Source organism: Gobius niger (assembly GCF_951799975.1).
Source record: "Gobius niger genome assembly, chromosome: 17".
Taxonomy (NCBI): domain Eukaryota; kingdom Metazoa; phylum Chordata; class Actinopteri; order Gobiiformes; family Gobiidae; genus Gobius; species Gobius niger.
In genome coordinates this window covers 9,676,946-9,701,140 of record NC_136868.1, presented here as the reverse complement: position 1 = coordinate 9,701,140, position 24,195 = coordinate 9,676,946, and the positions used below count along the sequence as shown (strand labels likewise).

The window sequence follows — 24,195 nt, the reverse complement described above, 5'->3', positions numbered from 1 at the left end:
TGACAAAACCATAATCTTGATATAAAAAGGTCAACAAACTTAAATTAGCTTTTGACAGAGATTCTTGTAAAACATGTAAATGTACAAAACGGAAGACGCAGAGGTAACCAAATGCTTTTAGAGTTCAGTAGCCGATGTTGCCGCGGGCCATTGAGTAGCCCAGCCTGTTCCCGTTCCCAAAGGAGGACATCAAGCCCACATAGGCGTCGATGTGAACCGGCTGACTCAGGACCAGCACCCCGTTCGCACGTCCCGGGACAGGCTTCGCACTGCTGGCCTTCTGCGCTGCCTCATGGACCATATCCCGAAACGCCACGAGCTGGAACACAGATGAAAGACTTGGAGAGTGGGGCCAAAGGGGGGGTTTCTTATAAACTTCAGGATGGTAAGTAAAGGCGCTATGCTAACCACCCAAGCATCCACTGGGTCACTCAATGGTCAAATGCGTATCTTTTTTTAACATATAAAGTTGCATAGTGTACCTTTAAGTTAACCTCCTAACCCCCGCCTTAACCAAGCACATTTTCTCAAGTTCAGCTTTACCCAAATCTAAAAGCTTGACTGGAGTTTACAGCCTATAGAGACAGACGGCATCTCTGGAATCGCCCATATATGGGAATGTCTGAAAAAGGTTAAGGGGGAAAACAATTTGGAGAAAAATCTAAACTTTCTGTAATTATTCAAAAACAACTTTAGCAAATGCAGAATTATTGATATAGTTTTATACTAAATAAAGATACAAATACATGGAGAGGAGCAAACAGCCCATAAATACATAAATAACGGAGAATACTAACATGATGCTACATGTTAGTACCGTGCTAATGCTAATGCTAGCTAGTACGAGCTATGACTGCCGTTTTTTTGCTGTGAAAAACTATCCATATGGACCTGATACAGACTTGACTTTATTTGTATGTGATAAATAAGTTCATTTTTCCACCAGAAAATGGCTATAAAGAGCGGAAAAATTAGTTTCCCAATATATTCTCTTTTCCCCTCGGCAAAGCCACGCCCCCTATGACACAATGTCGTCTGTATCTATAGGCCAGGGCAAGGCCTCATTTGAAAGCTGAGACCTACAAAACTGATCTAAGACTTTTCCTCCTGTTGTCTTCACTTTTTCATCGTCTTTATTGTGTATTTTGATGCTTTTTTCATTAAGCTTTTAGATTTGAGTAAAGTCGAAGTGGAGAAAATGTGCTCACTTAAGGCGGGGGTTAAGAGGTTGTAGGTCCTTGTAGCAAATACTTCCCATTTTCAAACCAAAAAAAGAGAAAGAGGTAACAAGAGCTAGTTAATTTGACATTGTTAGTAGTGTCCCAGACATATTCCACACTTATGCCATTCCTAAAGTCACGACTCTTACCCGGCATGCGTTTATATTATGAGCACATTTCACACCTTTCAGGGATCAGAGACTTACGGTAACAATATTAGCCTGCACAAGGGTAATTGTTTTTAGCAAGCTGGAAAAGGACGCACAACCCTTTTAATGTGATAAATGCTACATTTTATATTTATATTTAAGATTTACTGACATATAAACTGCTGGTGTAAGAGATGAGGAACTTGGAATCAATGATATGGTCCCTTTGCAGCTTCCCAATAAAATGATTGAGAACCACGTTGTCACACCCACATGTTAAGTCTGTCACTAAGGCCTGTTACTGTAATTGATGACGCACTGGTCCATTGCTTCACTCCTCTGCCCTCGTGGATGACTTATGTGTTTACAGTAACGCACTCCGGACTGTGCGAAGTCACCTGAAGCGCTCATTATTAACCGTGCAGCGGAGCGCGGCCTCTTATCTCCGAGCCATCAGAGGAGACAGTAGAAACTCAATCCGGTGCTGTGTTGTTCTAGATGACTCGGGGAATGCAGCGGTACACAGGAATCTGATCAGTTCCAGTCATGTGAGTGAGTCACTCGCCCACATCATGACACCTCACCGCAACCGTGTTTTTACAATTCTTCATGACAACTGTTGCTAAAAGTTTATTCAAAGTTGCAAAATGTGAAATGAACGCATGAATGACGAACAATCTGGAAACATCCTGTTCTTTTGGAAGCTGCAAAGCTCTGTTGTAACTTTAACCACAAGCTCGTGACACCTGAGAATTTCACTTTTAAATATCAGATTAAATTTGTAAATCAGTGGTTTTATGACGGTCATAAAGCACAGACCTGAGAGCAAACACACAAACAGTTTTTACTGGCTGAATGCAGATCCATAAAAAACTATTATAATTATAGGTCCATGTGAAAATCATATCACAGTAATGTTTCAAATGAAAACAGAGGATTCATTTAAAATGGGTCAGAACTCTGATGTTATTACTGCCCTTCTTTAATCTCTAAAATCAATAAAATAAAGATTTAAGAATCTATTCTTTAATCTTCCCACCTGAACTGAGCACATTTTCTCCAGTTTGGCTTCACCCAAAAAAAAAGCTTATTGAGAAAAGCGTCATAATAGCAACGAAAAGGAGAATGAAAGTGCAACAAAAGAGCGACAGAAACCTGACAAAAAAGTGACAAAAACATGACATAAAACTATTTAAAAAGTGATAAAATCATGACAAAAAAACATAAAGTTATCAAAAATGAAAAATAAAGAAATGTGACAAAAATGTGACGAAAAACAATGAAAAGTGACAAAAAACTATGAAAAAATGACAAAAATGTGACAAAAACAATGAAAAGTGACAAAAAACAATTACAAAGTGACAAAAATGTGACAAAAACAATGAAAAGTGACAAAAAACTATGAAAAAGATAAAAACATGAAAAAAATATAAATAAACAAAATAAAAAAGTGGAAAAAAAACATGAAAAAAAAAACCTTCAAATGAGGCGTTGCACTGGCCTAGAGGCTGTGAGCTTTTAGATTTGGGTTAAGCTGAATTGGAGAAAATGCACTTGGTTAAGACGGGGGTTTAAGAGGTTTTGTAGCATGTAAACCTACGGCTTCAAAATTGCACAACTAAAACGCAGGAGCGATAAGTAATCATGGTTTACACAGGCAGCAGGAAGTCAAAATGAATGCTTTTCAATGCCCAAAATGCAATGTATTTTAATGCCACAAAACAAAAACTTTCCACCAAAGTTCAGCTGAATGTGTTTTAGACGGGGAAAATAATCAAGTTGAAGTTTTTATTTTCCAAGAAGTTTAACTTTAATGCCAGTTTCAATCAAACTGTTTTTGCTTTTTAATGACATTTAAGGCTTTCATTTTGGAACAATTCATCAAATGCCCCTGGCCAGAAACCCTGGTAATGTTTATGAAATTCACTGGAAAGAAAAATCCTCCATAAACTTTCAGTGATTCATCTTTGCCTTGTTGGCTTGAAAAACATTTAATCAAACCTGAAACCAACATTATTTCTGCTGTTCCTCATTGACTTCTTTTGGACATTTCGCCCATCTGGCATCTCTCCAAACATTACTCCAAATGAAAAGAAAATGAATTAACCTGGATGTACTTTTGAAGGGCAATCTCATTCCTTTATCTTGACTCAATAATTGTCTTAAACATTGCTGCAGCTGAACCCCTCGGAGCACATTTTTCCAGCGCTGTGCAATGCTTGAGCTCAGATTTGATGTGGTGAGAGAGATTCAGATCACACACCTCCCCCCGACAACCCCACCCTTTCCCAAGAACTCAAAACATCATTTGTGTGATTGTTTTCCCCCAAATCCAAATACATGCGGGCTGCCGTCCAAAATCTATGCTTGTGAATAGGCACTGATACATCACCGTGTTGCTGTTGACGGACAATAAATACATGAGTAAAAGTCTTGTATGTGTGGAGGTGAACTCACGTCGCAGAGGGAGCTGTAGGCGGAGCACAGCGCCTGCACCGGGTGGATGGTGAAGGTGATGAAGGGCATGTCTGTCGCGAAGGGGTTCCACCTGGTGGTGAACGTGGGCTCCCTCTGTCTGTCCCAGAACACACGCACGCCGTCCCCCTCCCTCCTGCAACACATGACACACAGCAGCGTCAAGTCCAGCTCATTCACAGAGCAGTTCATACACATATACGTCAATGAGCTGCAGAACAGGCAATATATAAACACTGCAAAAAGTCATTTACTAGATTAATTTAGATGTCTCAATTTGAGCATAATAATCCACATTTTAGTTGTTTTGACTAGTTAAGATTATTTCACTTGTTCTGAGAGATTTCTGACTCGTTTCAATACATTTCACCGTTATTTCAAGTACGTTTCTCTGCCAATGGGGTAAGAAAAATGGTCTTGTCCCATTGGCAGTTTTACTTTCTTATTTCAAGCGAGATTTACCATAGAACCAGTCTGAAATATCTATAGTAATAATACTGGCAAAATAATCTTGGTCAGCTAAAGGGTCTAAATGAGTGAAAACCCCTCAAAACGAGATATATTTCCTCAGTTCAAGTCATTTAAGCCAATGCTTGATATTTACTTTTTGTAGTGAAGTATTACCTTTAGTGTGATTTTTCACCTACATTTTCCTTTACGCTTCGTGCCCGTCAGTGACCATTGCCCATTGACTTTTATGGGCTCTGTACAATTACAATGTTGAGTTTTGCATTATATATGTATGTGCACAGGACGTGCACGACAAGAAGATTGCGTTAGTGAGTGTTTGAGAGGAGGGGAGCGCTTCGCGCTTGTTTTCTTTGCTCTGCTTCGCTCCGCGCGCGACAGTCTCCTATGGTTCAACTTCTACTACGTGAAATGAATTAGACGCAGCTTCCCTTGTCAAATCTGTGGTAGCCTACTTACTAGACCTCACCTTAAATTCAACAAGAGAAGTGCAGAGTCCAAATGAGTGGGATTTTGTTCTGTGTAAAAATCACAGCACAACATCCCAGCTTATTTCAAACAATAATGGCATCGCTGTCCAGCCACCTGCCTCTTAAACTGGTGGACATGCACTTCGCGGGAGGATCGCACTTTGTCTTAGGACACGACCAGTGGTGACACTCAGCTGATTTGTTAATTCAATAATCAGCCCCCTCCTCTTTCACTTCTCACCCCAAAACGACAACAAAAACATTAAATGGCCTTGTATCCTCCACTACGACTTTTCCCTGAAGCATCAACTCTTTCAAAATCCTTCTCACTGCGTCTTTTCCATGAAGGTTTGTCACCCTGTGTTGCCACTGTCGGGTCTGAATCCTCGTCTGATCTGCGTAGGGCAGGTAGAGGTGGATTGTGCCCTTCACCTTCATCACTTTCTCTCCGTTTAACAGAAGATCGCTCCTCTTTTCTTAGTGGTGAGAAGCTAGTCTCCCCCCAGCTCGTGTCCTGCAGGGCTGTGTTCTCCTCTTTCGACCCCTCCTCTGAAGTGTCATCTCCTCTCTGGCTTTTTGCAGACGCAACATCTTCAGAGGTTGATTGCTCCTCCTCTTCACTTTCATTAATTTGTCTCAGTTTCTCGAGAGATGCTCTCTCTCCTAGTAGTGAGAGGTCCGTCTCCCCTCTGCTTCCGTTCTGTCGGGCTTTAAGCCCCTCTTCGGAATTATCATCATCTGTCTTCACCCTTTTTTGTGGTGCTTCCTCTTCCTCCTCCCTTCTTCTTTTGCGTGAAGATTTTTGACTTTGCGTGGCTTCTGCAGCCACACTCACCTGGGTGGTTGAGGAAGAGGCAGATGGCAGCTCCTCTTCATTAGATGACAAAACTTGGTCCATGATATTTTGACATTTGGAATAGTACAAGGGGAAGCAGTGTTGCAAGTGGGACATTGTGATAAAGGGGTGATTAAGGATGTCCTCAGGAGTGTACCGGCTCACTGGGTCCAGGTCCAGCATGTGTTTAAGCAAGTCCACAAACAGTCTACGATCCTGGTTCTCTGCTGGGCTGGTCATCTTTTCACCTTTGAAGGGATAATTCTCGTAAATGTCATCCAGGCTTGCAATAGTAAGTGGATTTGGTGGCTTTACAACTCTCCTACTGTATATCCATTGAGAGGTGCTCTTTGGGCGATGGAAAAACAAACGTGTGTATTTCCCTGAGTCCAGGACATGTTTAGGAGGCTGTCCTACTATTCTAACAACGTGTCCCATCAGGTCATACTGGTCTATGGCGGAGAAGAGGCATTTACCCAGGAACATCTCACCAGCAATGCACCCCACAGACCAGATATCTATGGCCTCTGTTATGGCACCTCCGACCTGCACTTCTGGCGCTCTGTAGTAAATTGTCTGCACCAACATGCCAGGCCATGCCTCTCCGACTGGACAAGCTAGCCCGAAGTCTATGAATTTAATGTGCAGGGGCTGTTGTATGTGGTCTGTCATCATGATATTAGCGGGTTTCAAATCGCAATGGACGATGCCTTTAGTCTTTAGGAACTGCAGTGCTCTTGCCATCTGGGCCATGATGGGTCTGATCTCTTTTAGCTGAAGAGTCATGTTAGGGCGGCTTCCGAGGAAGTCGTTCATATCTACATCCAGCTTTTCAAACTCATGACAGTGATGTCCTTCATGCTGGAATGAGTCCATATACCGTACGATATGATCGTGCCCAGAATCCCCCTCCTGTAACATTTGAAGGATTCTGGCCTCTTTTTGTCCAACATAGTCACCATGAAGGTTTGTGAGCACCTTTAACGCCACCATCTGATTGTTATCGGCTTTCTGGCAGAGAGTAACCGTCCCATAAGAGCCACTGCCAAGAATCTTTTTCACCCTATATGTAGATGAAGAGGAGGTGAGACAATCTCCAACCTTGACTTCATAGTTGCTCTGCATGGCCAAACTCTGGTCAGACTCTCCGTCCAGAAGAGCTGATGACATTTTGAACTCAAAGGTCTGCTGTTAAAACACATGTGTTGACCCCCAAATGTTAAAGCTGCAAAGTGCACTGATGAACTGAGAGGAACTTAACATTCTATCATTACATCATCATTACATCAGCATAGAACCTCATCAGTGATTGGTCGATAGATACAGATGGCATCGCTGGAATCGCCCATATATGGTCATGATTGAAAACAGAAAAATCTAAACTTTCTCCACTTATTCAAAAACTACTTTAACAAATGCAGAATTATTGATATAAGTTTCTCCCCCAAAGCAAGGGGACGCTTCGCGTCCTTTTGTCTCCCTAAATCTTTACGGTATTACGTCTTTTTCCCTAGGGTTTTAGGATTTTTGAAATGCGGTAATGTTCCCTCTCGGTATCTGACAAAGTTTTTGTCAGAAAAAAAAAAAAGTTTTTTGACAATGCTGAGAACTCTGCTCTTAATTTATACATTATACAGAAAAAACACCGCGTTCCAAATTATTATGCAAACAACATTTTTCTCTGATTTCCTAAACTGTCAACTTAAATGAGAGTAGCATAATTTTCAAGTCTTTAACTAGTCGAGGATAATTTAAATGTGGTCCTAGAGATAACAGTATTTTTTTCAAAAATAAATATAGTAAAAAACTCAAAATCTACTGTTCCAAATTATTATGCAACTCATCGTTTCAATAAAAAGCTTGTAATGAACTGAATATGGTCATTTGTTGAATTTGCAGCATTAGGAGGTCATATTTACTGAAATCAAAAGCTATTTCAATCAAAAACATCTTAACAGGTCAAGTTATATTTTACCATAGGAGCCCTTCTTTGAGCAGCTTCAAAATTCTTAAATCCATTAAACTTGTGAGTTTTTGGACAGTTTCTGTTTGGATTTCTTTTCAGGATGTCAGAATAGCCTCCCAGAGCTGCCGTTTGGATGAAAACTGCCTCCCACCCTCATAGAAGTTTTTCTTGTTTAGGCTCCAAAGGTTCACAATAGGGTTGAGGTCAGGGGAGGTGGGGGTCCACATCATGAGTTTCTCTCCTTTTATGCTCATAGCAGCCAGTGATGCAGAGGTTTTCTTTACAGCAGGACATGGTATGAGAGGATCCTAAAGGGGCCGACCAGCTCTCTCACCATGATTCTGGCCCAAAACATGACTCCGCCCCCTCCTTACTGACGTCACAGCCTTGTTGGGACATTGTGGCCATTCACCAACCATTCACTACTCCATTGATTTGACCATCCAGGGTTACACGGCCTCATCAGTGAACAAGACTGTTTGAAAATGAGTCCTCATGTATTTCTGAGCCACTGCAGCCGTTTCTGTTCATCAGCTTCAATGAACAGTTTAGGGGAGGCCGGATAGAAGGTTTATGCACAACTGCAGCCTCTGGAGGGTCCTACACCTTGATGCTCGGGAGACTCCAGAGGCACCAGCAGCTTCAAATACCTGTATGCTGCTTTGTAGCTAATGTTCTATTCATCTGATTTTTTTTTTTTTTTGTCTGTCTGAAACTGTCCATATTGTGCCTTTATCTGCACAAACCCGTGTGTGTCTGAATCAGACAACTCTTATCAGTATGATGATTACGCTTCATCTTTCATGAAATATCGAAGATTTTCATACCTAGACCAAGGCATTCAACTATTTCACGCTTTTCATCAGCGGAGAGACCCTTTTTCTTTCCCATATTGCTTGAAAATGATGATCTGCTCCTTTTTCAGTAGTTTTTCCCTTAACTGGACTTAACCTGAAAATGAATCATCCCAGGTTAACATCAGAATCAGTGCCCGTCAGTGAGCCAGGACCTCTACCATGAGGTAGGAATGCACAAGTGCTTTCCGAAAATATATAGTTTATGGTACCCGCATAAGCGGAAACACTGTTTTCGTGTGGGAATATTATTCTTTCGTGCCCGTCAGTGACCAGTCGCCCATTGACTTTTATGGGCTCTGTACAATTACAATGTTGATTTTTGCATTATATATGTATGTGCACGGGACGCGCTCTTTGGGGGAGTGCCACTGTCACTGTCCACTTATGTTTTTTTTTCTGATACATGTGTACGTGCACAGAACGTGCACGACGAGAGGAGTGCGTTAGTGCATGTTGGATATGAGGCGAGCGCTTCGCGCTCGTTTTGTGTGCTCTATACGATTACAAGAGGCCCTTCGCCAGCCCTGATGGCACTCGGGCCTAAATATTTTTATCATTCATTTATTTCAATCAATACGGTGGCACAGCAGTTAGTGTTCGTGCTTCAAACCTCAAAGGTCACGGGTTCGATCCCCGGCCGGACGGGGCTTTTCTGTGTCGAGTTTGCATGTTCTCCCCGTGTATGCGTAGGTTTACTCCATTTCTGTCAGTCTACCCCAGGGCCGGCTGTGGCTATAGACCTTTACCACCAACAAGTGTGGTGTGAATGAACAATGACTTGAGTGTAGCACTTTGAGAAACTTGGTAACACAGGCTTGTAAAGCACAATACAAGTGCAAGAGAAGCTGTTCTTTCTTGATGAGGCATTAGACTGCATTTTTCAATGCTTTTAAGACTTTGCTGCAAGTTGTACAAGAAATGTGGTGCCACATGATGAGGTTCAGGATGTTGATGTGTTTTTATGTGTCTTAAAGGTGAAACTGCAGACAAGTCATTATTCATAATACTTAAAGCACAGCCCTAATTTCTACAAACATATTGATCCCTACAAATTTTAAATTACATTTTGATAAATAAACAAACAGTGGAGTGATGACAGAAAGAAACAGAGACATTACTCTAGGTAGAACAACTAACAATTCTGATGAACTGTAACCTGGCATTAAAGGGAGCTTTGAGACCAGAGAAGGTAATAAAGTGCTGATACGGTATATTAGGACCATGTACCATTTACTACCATGGTACATTTGGTTGATTATCTGAAGCATTCTGTCCTGAAATCCTAATGTCCAGCAACACTTAGTTTAATGTTTACATATACAGGTCATATTTAGAAAATAAAATGATAATAACTGGCTGCTTTAATACAAAGATTTTATTGCATCTGTCCAATACAACGGTGACATCTCTAATAAACAAACAAAGCTCCACAGATGTATGAAAAAAGCGGTGCTCAGTTCCGTTGCACCGCTAGCTGTTCCCTGCTGTTTTGTTTTGCTCCGTGCGACACAAAGAGCAGCTTTAGTCGCTTTGGGGCAAATTTAAAACTGTGACATTGTTACGGCTGTCAACTCAAAGTGACAATTATGAGCCGCATTGTTCTGTTGGGAGCTTTTATCACAGGTGACATGCAGAAAACAGCGCAGTGCTTCAAAGTGATGGAAAGAACTAAGTGGCTCAACAATAAATACAGTGCACAGTAAAGAGATGATAGAGATAATTAGTAAAATTATATTTGATCCGTTGGTGCAAAAACAGAACAATAAGAGGTTTAGCTTGGGGAAATCAGATGCAAATTGACAAGGAACAGGCGTCTAAAACTCAAAATAAAACAGTAGGTTAACAAGGATGGGAGTTCCATTCATACTCAGTTAGTTTTTTTGACTGCTCTGATTCCCTAACTGAGGAGCGTGGCCTCCTGGAGGGAAATTACGGTACTGCAAGTGTGGCACACATTCATTTACATAACTGTCATAATATGTTTTGTGAAATAGGCAGGGAAGTGTAGGCCACTTCATACTTCATAAGACACAAGACTTTTAGCCTCGCACCCAGGGCTGCCATGGCTGTGACACTTAATGTCTTATGAAGTATGAACAGGCCTTCAGGCACTCGAAGAAACATCAAAGGGGGAGGGGGTGTCATGCAAAATGTACTTTTTAGAGCATTGTACCATGTTAAGCTAGTGTTCATACTGTGGAGTTATGTTTTTAGCATATATTTGAGTAATATTTGAATTTTTATACATTTCTCCGCCAATTTCCCCTCTGAACGTGGCCCAACATAATCAGGAAGCATTCTCCTCTCCTCACCTCCCCCAGCACCAAAGCGTTTTGAACACTGTGAAGGTTTCTGACTGAGCATTCTCTCTGATTTTCTCTTTTTTTCCTTCTTGGATTTCAAAATTTCCTTGTTATTATTCCACAGAATCCACACCCATTATGTGGAAAAAGAGTAATAGAGTGAATTCTGATGTTGCTCAATGGCCTCCTGCTGTATAAACATCTATATAGCATGACCTGAAAGCTGTGCCAAAAACTGTTGTGAACTCCCACTGACCCCGATATTTTCCAGTAACGTTACAAAGGCTCTCACAAACATGGCCGTCGCGTTCCTCTAAACCCGGGGATCACATGCGCGGCGCAGCAGTAAATCCAGCCGTGCACAGATGTGGAGGGGAGACTTTCGCATTTCAAAGCACGGGTTTTGGCGCGGCTCGGTGGTCTGTTTGCTCCGCGAGGACAGATATGACCCGGGGCACTTTCATTAAAGCTGCTATTTGCTTTGAAAGAAACACAGAGGAGAGCTAATATGAAGAAGTCATTGTAGATTAGCCCTGAGCACAGTAAACACTAAATTGCCCGTACGTTTAGTGTGTGCCCCTAAGACGGATTAGTGCCACTTTTATGGTACTGTTATTGTTGCCATGGAGCGTAGCGGGTGCTCTATTTAGAAGATCTGTTATTTATTATGTTGAAAATTACATTAAAGGTCTATGGCAGGTCAATATTTTGCAGATCAAGAGAAGTGTGAGAATGGGAATATCATGACTTATTCCTTTGACTACCTCATTGATGTTTAAGTTTTATAATTTGAAATACATTCTATGCATGAAAAAGACACTTTAGGTGTGAGTACTATGCGGGTCTGTATTTTGAACTGGCCGGAAGCGCCCTCTGCAGGCAGCAGCAAGAATGACACATGATAATAATGAGAAAATTAGCTTTTAGTTTCAGATAAAGGAACAGGCCACCATTTTTCCATACTGAGATATGTCCGTGGAAGAGCTTGGTCGCTTCTAACTTCACCCATTTGGAGCTATAGGAAAACATTGGGGAGGCGAAATGTTAACAACATCTTTGGTCTTTTCGCATGACTGAGGGCGCACAGTTCTTCCATACTGTGATATGTTCTTACCTGAGCTTAGACAAGTTGATACGTACCTGTCTGTTCTTTGTGTGTGCCCGTGGAAGAGCGTGGTCGCTTCTAACTTCACCTAACTTTGGAGCTATAGGAATACATAGGGAGACTCCAAATGCTAGCAACATCTTTGGTCGTTATGCGTGACTGAGGGCACGCACAAAGACCAGACAGGTACGCATCAACTCGTCTAAGCTCAGGTAAGAACATATGTCAGTATGTAAAAAATGGTGGCCTGTTCCTTTAACGCCATACAAGCAAATCAATGGCACAGAGATGAACAGAACTGCTTAGAAATGGTGGATCATGTCAGTTTACTCTTTAGAAACAATATGTGCATAATATACAAAAGTAAAAGTGTCTAAATAGAGCCAACAAGAGCCAAAAGAGCAGTAGCCGAAGCAGCCAATGTTTTTGTTTCTTTATTTTTATTTATTGGTTTATTTGGGACTGTGCATGTTAATGAACACACCGGGCTAATTTGCATACGTTGCCCCACACTCGCACTCATCCTGGCCTATTGTGCATGTTTTTAGTGGTAGGGGAAACCAGAGGAAACCTAAACAGACGCGGGGAGAACAAACAAACTCCACACAAAAGTAATCAAATAAAAGTAAGCAATCAAAACAAAATTACAAAGTGTTGTATTTTTGAGCTTACACTGATGTCCCAATAATACATCAACTGCTTCAAGCATGTTTCCCTATTATTTGCATACGATCAGGTTTTATTATATAATCACAGCAACAACTAAAGTACTAAACCGTGTAAACAGTAGCCTGAAAAACCTGCAGAGACAGGTGCCCCTCCCTAACTCTGAGCTGCACCAAAACATTAATACAATACAAGCTGAACCAAAGACGCACGAGGGACAAAGACAAAGGCACATGAGCAAATGAAAAACCACAGAAGTAACTGCTGGCACCGGCTCAAGAACAACACGAGCTAAGCTGTTTTGCTGCACATGCTTTGTTATTTACATGTGACTTCTCTGCAGTGAACACCTAATCCAAGTATCTTTGTCCAAGTAAGAGCAGCCATTCACGAGATCCTATGTTGTACAGGTAATTAACATGAAGTTTTAACAATGACAGGCTACCCATGCAAAAGTGTCCACATTAAAGGGATATTTCAGGATTTTTGACATAGGGCCTCATTTCCTAGTTCGTGTTGCGGATTTCTGGAGAGATTTTTTTTTTTTTGCAGCTCTTATATTTGAGGAGTTAGGTGGCGCTAGGCTAGTGCATTTCTATGGTATCAGCTAGCCTGCATTAAAAACAGTCTGACCCGCTCCACAGTGTACCTGAGTGTTAAATCACCAGACTATCCATATAAATGTCTGTGTCGATAGAATAATTTTAACCACTTTGCATTTAAAAGAACTTATATTTGAGCAGCATCAGCTTTGTGGTTGTATAATACGCAGCGGCGGAGTGATCTGCTAGAAAATAGTCCCTTAAAATGCGATCATTCATGTGATGCAAGGTCAGTTATATTCCAAAAATCATTCTATCGACACACATTTATATCACTAGTCTGGCGTTATAAGTGATTTGCCTCAGGTGCACTGTGGAGCGGGTCAGACTGTTTTTAATGCAGGCTAGCTGATACCATAGAAATGCGCTAACCCTAACCCTAGCCTAGCACTACGAAACTCTTCAAATATAAGAACTGCATGAATTACAAAAAAAAATATCTCTAGAAATCAACAACACTCTGGATCACTAGGAAATGAGGCCCTATGTTAAAAATCCTGAAATATCCCTTTAATGTAAAAATCTTGAATTCAACACAACAGGAATTTTTAACTTTAGAAGGATTCAACCCCACGACGCTGTAGAGGGAACAGTGTGCAGCAGCCTTAACCACTACACTGCACTGCCTTGTAAGAAAAATGCACTTTCACTCTTGGCTATGTTGGGCAATTGTGTTCCCTGACTTATGCCATTATTAATGAGAGCTGGTGAACGCTATAAAACCAAAGATCCATAAATCAAACCACTATTTCCCAACGCGGCTCTGATTGTCTTAAAGCTGCTTCACACGCCCCAATGCGAGCGCACTTCCTCCCTGCAGATTTGAACACCTGAGGCTAGACAATAGCGCCGGAGCTGTGCGAAAGAGGGGGGGAGCGACTATAACGCAGTCGTGGGCACCCTGTTTACACAAGGGCTTCAGCGCGACATTCTGCGGCTGATGGACACTGTGTGCTCGAGTGGGAGTGGGTTTGAGGAAAGCAAAGATCGGCACAAAAGCACAGGGAATGTTTCAGTGGGAGAGAGTGGAGAAGGGGAGGTGCTTTGACTGTGTGAGAGGTCATGCTGTAGTTAGTGTACAGTTGTTACTTATTGTGCATTATTGAGAACTGAAAAAAATCTGTTGGGTACTTCAGCATTCATATTTCACGTTTATACTTTGAAATGATTTCTATGGAAAAAAAAAAAAAACTGGTCAAGAGCGTTGTCTGCAGGTGGAATTGGGAATGACACTGGACAGAGAAGTGAAAACAATCGTTCACTTTTAGCTAAAGATTTACAAATCAACTGTTTGCTCAAGTGCAAAATGACGAGCACATGCAGAAGTGGAGGCTGCATTTTTTTAATCATGTCACGCAGCATTTGCATATTAGATTTGTGGCCCAATTACTGTAATACACATAGTTTCAAATGCTAAATTAGGCGCAGCACGTCCACATAATAGCATATTTTATTATTATACCTGCACTCGCTGTTTAGCACCTCTCTTGATAAAGGACCCGGTGAAGAACTATGGGTTTTCTACAGTTGCTTGTAGCGACATCAAAACACAAAAAATGACAGAATGGAGGGAAGCGAAGGAAAAATAAATCTCTGACTGCACTTTTGCTCGGTGGCATTATTACTATTTTTAGTTTATATTTTGCCAAAAGTAACTCAAAGTAGTGTAACTCAGCTACATTTCTGAAACAGTAATATGTAATACAATGATATAACATTTTTAAATCTTTAACTAATACACAATATAACACCATTTTAAAGTAACTTGCCTGACACAAGCGGAAGAGGAAAAGACCAAATAAGAAAACAGGATTATTATCACAGCTATGTTTGTATGTTTGTTGACAAGGGAACGCTATAAAATTATTGCAAAAAAAGTGCAAAAAAAAAAAATCATTTTGCATATGTCTCTTTGAATCAACTTCCTAAAGTTAATGTCTGTGTGGGCTCTCAGTCGACGTTGAAGTGTCGAACTTTTCGCCTGCGTTTTTGTCACATTTTTGTTGTGTTTGGTCTCTTTTTTGGTCTTGTTCTTGTAGGTTTTTTTGTCATGATTTTGTTGTTGTGTGACAATTTTTTTCCTTGGTTCGTAACACTTTTTTGCCGTGTTTTCATCACTTTTTAGTTGTGTTTTTGTCACCTTTTTATTGTGTTGTTGTTGCTTTTCCTGCATGTTTTTGTCGCTCTGTTGTTGCTTTTTTGGCCACATTATCCAAATGTAAAAGCATCAAAATAGCAACTTTGGATAATCTTAAACTGGAGAGAATGTGCTCTGTTCAGGAGGGGGTTTTAACATAGCGGCTTACAACTGCATCAACTACTATTACTAAAGACAAAGAAGACAGTAATAAACAATATATAGATATAAAATAGTTGGCAATAGTTGGTAAGAGCGTACTTGCTCCTACAAGAAATGTAAGGAAAAGAAGAAAGAGCTAATTACTAGTACTTTTGTCACCCCGTAATGCACTTAAACTGCTACTGCTATAAGTATGACAAATACTCCCTGAGAAAATGCACTCAGATAAATGACTCAAGTAAAAGTATCCTGTTACACCTCTGCTCCTTTGTGACAGCGCATTGCTATGGGCGATGTATAAATGGGGGATATAAAAAAAAACAAAAAAAAACGCTTGTAGGATTCCACAGGGAAGCGATCAGCGTGTGGGACCGGCCCGAACAGGCAGAGCAGGGCAGGGCCTCGCGGGAGTTGATGTGTTTATGTGGAGAGATTGGACTTTCACTGACGCTCACTTCAACAGCACCCGCACACTCCACCTGCTGGGGGCCACGACCAGAGGACCACTGATCTTAACGGGGGGCCGAGCAGCCAAAAATATTTACACACGTAGGAGTAACGTCGCTTTTTGGGAGTAAAAAGGAGATGATAAAACCTGAGCATTGAGTAACGAGTAAAAAGTGTGATTTATGTCTCAGAAGTGACATATTCCATAACAAAACAGAAGAAGGTATGCACTATAAAAGGTTTCTTTACGGACTTTAATACACTGTAAACATAACGCCGTATCTGATTATATTAATAACTAAAACAACTTGGCAGATCATCCTTCTTTTCACTGATTCAATCCGCCGTGTTTTTCCAAGCACAGATGCGTAAAAGCAACAGTGCACCGTGCGCTGGAGGGCAGAGTGATGAAAAGTCCCTCTCTGGTCTTGGACTCATAAGTCAACACACCAGATCGATATCAGTCCACTCCAGTCGTCATGGCAAGTGTCCCGCAGTGTCTCAGGGCCAACAAACAAAAGTGCAGAGATTGCTCAACATCCCAAAGCCCTGTCAGCCGTCCAGAGCTGTGTACAGCAACAGGCCACGGGTCTGTCTAATACTGGAGAGGCTTTACATGACAGCAGAGAAACAAAGCAATTCAATTTACGCTTTTGTTAAATGTATTACTTGTCTTTGTATAGAAGGTTGGGATACACACAGAACTCATTAACAAACATGCTAAAGCGAACTCCCTGTAGCCCTGAAACCTGTAGATCAGGGGTGTCAAACATACGGCCCGTGGGCCTGATCTGGCCCGCGAGATGATTTAATCCAGTCCCTGCCTTGTAGAGCATAAATTAAAAAAAAAAGTCTCTATCCCCTTAGAATACCTGACAAGTATCATACACACCAGCATAGACCGGTTCTACAGAGTGTGGCCCCCGTACTTGGACTATATTCGACCTGACCTTTCATCCATCCTTCTAAAAGCATTCTTGTGCAATTGAATTGTATTATATACACTGTAATTTTCATCCACCACCTCCTATATTTTGTATATATACTATATTCAGAGCTGTTGTTTTGTTTGGTGCCTGGTATAGGCACTGTCTTGTGTTGTTTTACTATATCTAAAATGGCAATAAAAAGAATGAAATGAATGCTCATTCTAGCCACTAGGGGCATCCATCCATCCATTTTCTTCCGCTTTATCCGGGGCCGGGTCGCCCAAACTTCCCGATCCACACACACCTCCTCCAGCTGAGCCGAGGAACTGACACACGCATCAAGCACAGTGTGTCATGTGTGTATCATGTTAAGAAAAGTCACGTGACCAACACTTTTACTGTACTTGTCTCATATAGTGTCGTCCACAGCGTGCAGCAGAGAGCAGCAGGGCATGCCAGCTTATTGACAGCAACACCTGGTTCATTTTGTCATTTGGGATTTATGCACTAGGCACCGATCCCGTGGGTGCTGCCAGGCTCGAGCAGCCACCCAAATCTGTTGGCACCGGGCCTATTTTTCCCTGATTGCAAAATGATTCAATAGATAAAACGTGCACAAGAGCCATCTCTTTTCTTCTATTTCCCGTCTGCGTGTGGGTCACTCAATAACAAATAGTGAAGTGTGGCACCGGTGCAAAACATACAGTAGATAATGTTAAACTATCACACTGCTCGCGTAGCTCTGTAGAGCAGTTTCAGAAGGTTGTGAGTTCAAGTCTTATACTAGAGTATTCTCTGAGAGGGTTGTATCACTGATACTCATTCATTTGTTTCTGTTCTCATGATCCTGAGCAGTTTTCCTGTTTCTAAATGATAACTCTCAGCTGGTTAAACAAGCTCATTCATGCTGATTTGGTTCACATTTCTGAACGAGAATAAATGAGCTTTCAGGCTCACTGGTGTTATGCTTCTTCACCACCAGATGGCGCCTATAGAGTGTTCCCCGCTGTGTGATATAGTGTGATACAACTCTGAAAGTGTGTGACACTCACTTCGAAGTATCATCTACCCATCACTAGCTCACAGTAAATATGTTTTTTCACCAATAAAAACACTACGACCATTCATCCTCATGGCTAAAATCACTTCCGTTCTGAGCCTGTGTTTAAGAAACAACAAAACCCTTTAGCTTTTACTTCCTCTCAGTGTGAACAAGGCGAGGGGCGGTTGCATCTACACATCTCTCCTACAATCTCCTCACCTCTTCTCTAAAATATTTACATAATTCATTTCCAGGCGCCTCATGCAACCTGCGAACGCACAGCCGTGTGAAGTGTCCTGATGCAAACGCTGTGATCTCATAGCTGCAGGCTGTTGGCAAAGAGATCTCCACCTTCAGCGCAGGTCCACAGGTTCACAGCCGCTCCCTGGGTGCACAACTCTCGGCCAAAACACTCAACATCTTTAGGTTTTTATTAATTTATACGACACAGCCTCCACCAGCCCCGTGAGTGCGTGCTGTTTTGATCCGAGCCGTGTTTTTAGAAAGACTGCTACAGGTAAGACCACAGTGTATACAAGAAAATAGTCAAGAAAAACAATCTTAATCTAGCAAGGGCCTGTGACCGGTGAATAGGAGAGAATATTTATAAATCAAGGCAAGTGTTAGAGCGGTGGTTCTCAACTGGTGGTTCGGGACACAAAACTGGATTGCAGGACATTTTTCAGTGAGCCGAGGAAACTGTAAAGCTACTAAAGTCTTCACATAGATTGTGATTAATCATTGCTTCAGTTAAACAGTTTGAGGCATAACATACAGTAGGGCTGACACGACTAACTGGATTAATCGCACCTCATTAACCATTTAAATAAGTGTCGACTAATTTGATAATTGAATCATAGGATCTGGAAAATGCAGATGACAAGACATGCAAGTGTGAGAGAAGACATTTTCCAATTCCACCCAGACAGAGCAGGAGCATCATGTGTAATTGCTGAGCCACATAACAGCAAACAGATACGCTTTGAGATAATATGACATGAACAAGAAATCTGTTTAACTCTCAGCCAAAGAAGGCTTTGTGTCCCGTTTGTTTTTCCGAAGGGTTTAAACAAATCTCCACAGCTCACACTTGTCGCACTTCCAAGTCAGGTGTTTCTGATGGGAATATGTAAAACATATGAGTAAAATGAGTGGTTCACCTTATAAACAAGTGTTTACGTGGCGCTTGCTTTTGTTTAATAAGCACTGTCTATGTTTCTGGGAACAAATGCCATGGTTTACACAACTGCTGCAGTTTTCTGTGGCTGAGGAAGCAGAGTTTCCCAGGTTTTAGTTTTACGGCGTTAGACTCTGGTTTCAGAAATGCCCAAAGGCCTCGTCCCATCACAGAACAACCTGAAACTCAAACTCGACCGGCTCAGCCTCGGTTCCCATTGGCTCCGACAACTTTACCTCCGGGAGCATCTGTCAAGTTAACAATCTCCTTCTTTCCTCTTTGCTTTGCCCTGTGGTGTTGTCATAGCAAAGAGAGCAGTGCCTTCAAAGACAGCGCTGAATTAAAAACTGGAATATGTATTATGTCAGATGCCCTACCTAAATCATGTGTTACTACTTCTGCTGCTCAAAAGAGGAATACAAGCACTACATACATTGAGACCATTCACCATTTATAGAAGAAAACATATGGATTATTTTCCATCTAATTTTTTTCAACTCATTTAAAGAGACTAGTTGTCATTTTTATACTCGCAACTGCCACCTCAGGTCTTATGTGTAACTGCAGTTTCAATATTAAGGATTTTAGTGGCAGTTGTGGTGAATTGGTCTGGGCTCATTCTACACATTAGGACATTGCCGGAGCAAGTAGGGAGGAGAAAATACATAATTCAACATTTTTTAACTCCGTCTCATCCCTTTAAAGCCACATTGTGCAACATTTTACCCAATAAATTAAACGCAAGCATTTATTATGCAGATATTTTTGATATTGAAAATACCTTAAAAACCTAAGAATAAACAAACCACTTTGTTTGACATCACCTAGGACCTTACTAGCTTAACTTGGAGCGGGACGTCTCCAGCTTGTTTCCATGGAGATGTTGACTAAAGACAGCTAAAAATGAGTTTTAAATCTGTTGGGGCGAGTTAAGCCTTGTAACACTTTGAGGCTTTCCGAGCAAAAAAGTGTTGTACGCTTCCAAGTCTCTGAGCTGTTTGATTCTGTTTGAACACTGACCTCTTGTGGACAAACTTATTATTGTGACTTCTCATAAACACGACTGAAGCACCAACACCTTCAAACGGACGTGTGGCAGTTTTATTATTTGCAGCCTGATATTGATGTTTGATCAAATCAATCACAGGCCGATAAATAAGAGTCATTTTCTTTATAACGTGGGTCTGTGCTTCACCGAGCTCCAGTGGGCGGAGCCCCAGTCACCTGTGGCTCTGCTGCTAAAGGCAGGACATCAACGTGCGATCTTTTTACTTCATTCAGTCAGAGCTCATTTTGGGACTATTTGCTATAGATGGCGCTCCTGACACGTTCCCCTCGCCTGATCAGCTCCACGTCTGTTTTTGTATCTGTTCAAAAGCAGAACTTTGTAAAGAATAAGAAAATATATAACATATAAAATGTATTCTGGCTCACAGCCACTTTCTCCACATGAACGCGGTTAAATGGGAAATGGGTGAAATACAGCACATAACTATCACAAATGATTTACATCACTATATGGACGAGGAAGCCTCCGTTGTTTAACGCCTTGCCGCTTAAGGCAGCTCAGTGAGATGCTCTGAGCCGATGACACTATACGTAACTCACAGAAAGTTTGAGACAGTCACATGACCGAAGCAAAAGTACAATTTTGAAATTGACCGTCTCAAAATCCAACATAAAACAACTAGACAGAAAATAACCTTAAAAATTTATCTGAAATCCACATATTATTCGAGAGCTTACAAACCTGGGTCACACGGTGGCACAGTGGTTAGCCCTCGTGCTTCCATCCCTAGGTCATTTAAGTGTCCTCCTGTTACTCCTGTTTCCCTTACCACAAAAAACATGTACAATAGGCCAGGTTGAGTGCAGTGGGAGACAATGGATGGAAATGAGGCCATGGCTTCATTCAGGCAAGACGTGTCTGTTCATTAACATGCTCTGCCCTGAACAAATACATTAAAAAGAACGACCATCTCTTTCAGACGTTACCACATGATTCACGACGCTGTAGTCGTTATGCTGCTATTACCGGCTCTGACTTCAGCCCTTTGTCTTAGTCTCGATTTGTCCAATCCTATCATTTCTTTGCTGCACTTTACTCCCGTGGATTATGCAATCAACAGGCTGCAGTAACACAAGCAAAACAGCCAACTACAGTATTCACAATCCACCTCGCCTATTATTCATGGGTTTGGCCACAGGCACTTTCCCACCAATATAGTGCACCTGCTCCTTCAGCCCGGGTTACTCCAAACAAAGTCTATCTTCTCAAACATACGATTTATATTTGATTAAAGAAATACATATATATCTTTGTATTGTTATTGAAGTGAAACAACGTGAAATCTCTACTTCTGAATCTGGTTCAGCTGATATTTAAACAGCTGCGTCTCTGAAGATAAGGATCTGGTGCAGTGTCTGATATGCAAATATCTCTTTTAATCAGCTGCTTTGAGGTGACTGCCCTCTGCTGGTCAAATCAAATACCTGCGCTAATGTTCATTATAAGTTGAGGAGGAGACAAAACTGCACATGTGGATACTAAAACAGTATTCTAGTAACACGTTTTTAAAAGGTGATTCAAGAATAGGAGACATTTGATGCAACAGAACAATTACGCTACATCTGTTTTATACTTAAATGTATAATAATAATGCATTTTATTTCTTAGAGACTCAAGGTCGTCCTCACATCCACAAGTAAAATTACACAACAATTAAAAACAGTTAAAATGCAATGTTAAAAACAGCTTGAATAAAAAAGGACGATGCTGTTGTGGTCACAGTGAGTAGGCTTGTCTAAACAGATGGGTTTTGAGGATGGATTTGAAGTGTGGGAGTGAGTCGGTGTTACGGAGGTCAGGAGGGAGAGTGTTCCAGAGCTGGGGAGCAGAGCGGCTGAAGGCTCTCCTCCCCAGGGTGACGAGACGGGCGAGGGCGGCGGCAGTGAGCCGGAGAGAAGAGGAGGAGCGGAGAGAGTATGGTACCGTCTCAACCAGGGCTGCCTTAAAGGGATATTTCAGGATTTTTGACATAGGGCCTCATTTCCTAGTTATCCAGAGTTTTGCTGGTACCTGGAGATGTTTTTTTTGTAATTCATGCAGTTCTTATGTTTGAAGAGTTTCGTGGCGCTAGGCTAATGCAAGGCTAGCGCATTTCTATGGTATCAGCTAGCCTGCAATAAAAACAGTCTGACCCGCTCCACAGTGCACCCGAGGCAAATCACTTATAACGCCAGACTAACAATATAAATGTCTGTGTCGATAGAATAATTGTTGGAATATAACTGACCTTGCATCACATGAATGATCGCATTTTGAGGAACTATTTTCTAGCAGATCCCTCCGCCGCTGCGTAGCTTATACAAGCACGAAGCTGATGCTGCTCAAATATAAGGTATTTTAGATGCAAAATGGTTAAAATTATTCTATCGACACAAACATTTATATGGTTTGTCTGGTGTTATAAGTGATTTGCCTCAGGTGCACTGTGGAGCGGGTCAGACTGTTTTTAATGCAGGCTAGCTGATATCGTAGAAATGCGCTAGACTAGCATTAGCCTAGCGCCACGAAACTCTTCAAACATAAGAACTGTATGAATTACAAAAAAATATATATCTCCAGGTACCAGCAACACTCTGGATAACTAGGCCCTATGTCAAAAATCCTGAAATATCCCTTTAAAAAATAGTTTTGTATTGTTCATGGGATTTATCATAAACATGTGTCATTTACTCATATTGGAAAACCGACTGTAGACAAATTGGGCAAAAATAGTTCATTTGACACATGAGGAAATGAAACCAGGTCATGGAACAGTCTCCTCCTCAAGGACAAAGACAACTTAATAATCTATACTTGACTCATTGACTGCCAGCCATTTTCAAATCAGAGAGCTCCCCACTGCCAGGTTTTTCAAGATTTTGACAGTTTTTTCAAGACCCACAGAAAATCTAGGTCTATGTCAACACGAAACCCACCAAAAGAAAGATTAGACTCTTTCTTTCATCTTAAAGAAAGTTTGTTTGTACCTCTTAACATTCTTTAGTAATTGTCTGTTGAAAATAGGTGAAATCACCCAAAATGCTGTTTTCTGACCAAAAAGCTGAGAAAATGAAAGAGCAATGCTGCCCCCCAGAACAGCTGGAGGAGGTGCGCGTGGATCGAGAAGTCTGGGCATCTCTGCTGAAACTGCTGCCCCCGCGACCCGGCCCCGGATAAAGCAGAAGAAAATGGATGGAGTGATGGAACCAAGTCTGAACAGGGACTAAACCAGCTCATTGTAGAGAGGTCACTTTGAAAATAAAAGACTTTTACTTTTAACCCAATTTAAAAATGTACGGATGTAGAAAGTACATGTACAGGCTCTAAAATGTAGTGAAGTAAAAGTAAAACGTATTGATCATAAAATGTACTTAAGTAAAGTAAAAGTACTGTTAATTTGTACTTTTCTGTTCATGTTTTTAAGTCATTGTTGAAAACCCACCTTTTTTGCTCTGGGCTTCAACACAAGCTTCTCTAGGGCTGGGCAATATGGACCAAAAGTAATTTCCCGATATATTTAGGTTGAATATCGATATACGATATATATCCCAATATGTTTTCTGCAAAGTGAGAGGTGTGAAACGTCAAAGTCAAAGCCAGCGAGTACTTTTATTGAAAACTCACATAACAAAGCTCCATAAGGTGCACATTAAATCTTAAATAATAATAGCCTATTAAATAAAATAGGTCAAACTTTTTCTGAGGGCAGCATTTATATATAAAGAGATAACAAAATAAAGTGCTCAGTTTAAGATCCACTTTTTTAAAAATAAGCTGTTTCCTGTAACCTGTTTCTTTTGGTTAACTTAATAGCTTATCTGAATTTGAAATATCCCGATATACACGATATGGTCTAATTCCATATCTCATCTAAAAATATATCGATATATCTTAAATATCGATATATCGCCCAGCCCTAAGCAGGTCCCATGTATTATAATTGTTCAATGTTTGTGTATCTTGTAATTGTCTTTTTACTAATGAATTGCACTTTATAATGTTTGTTGTGCAGCACTTAAGGCAGATGCAGCTGCTTTTCAATGTGCTATATAAATGAAGTTGACATTGACATTGACATAGAAATGTGAAAAGCCTTTTGGAAGTTTCTAAGAAAAGATGTAGCTACTGTCACAAAAA

General features: G+C 41.1%; 1 protein-coding gene across 1 annotated transcript in view; it reads right to left on the bottom strand.

The window, feature by feature from the left end:
- The window catches only part of tprg1 (tumor protein p63 regulated 1), a 37,124-nt gene continuing 12,929 nt past the window's right edge, over nucleotides 1-24,195 (bottom strand). Inside the window, exons 5-6 of the mRNA XM_079574993.1 lie at nucleotides 3,827-3,980; nucleotides 1-319 (exon numbers count right to left, since the gene is read on the bottom strand). Coding sequence (XP_079431119.1) covers nucleotides 125-319; nucleotides 3,827-3,980 — 349 coding nt within the window. The 3' untranslated portion in view covers nucleotides 1-124. The remainder of the gene's footprint in view (nucleotides 320-3,826; nucleotides 3,981-24,195) is intronic.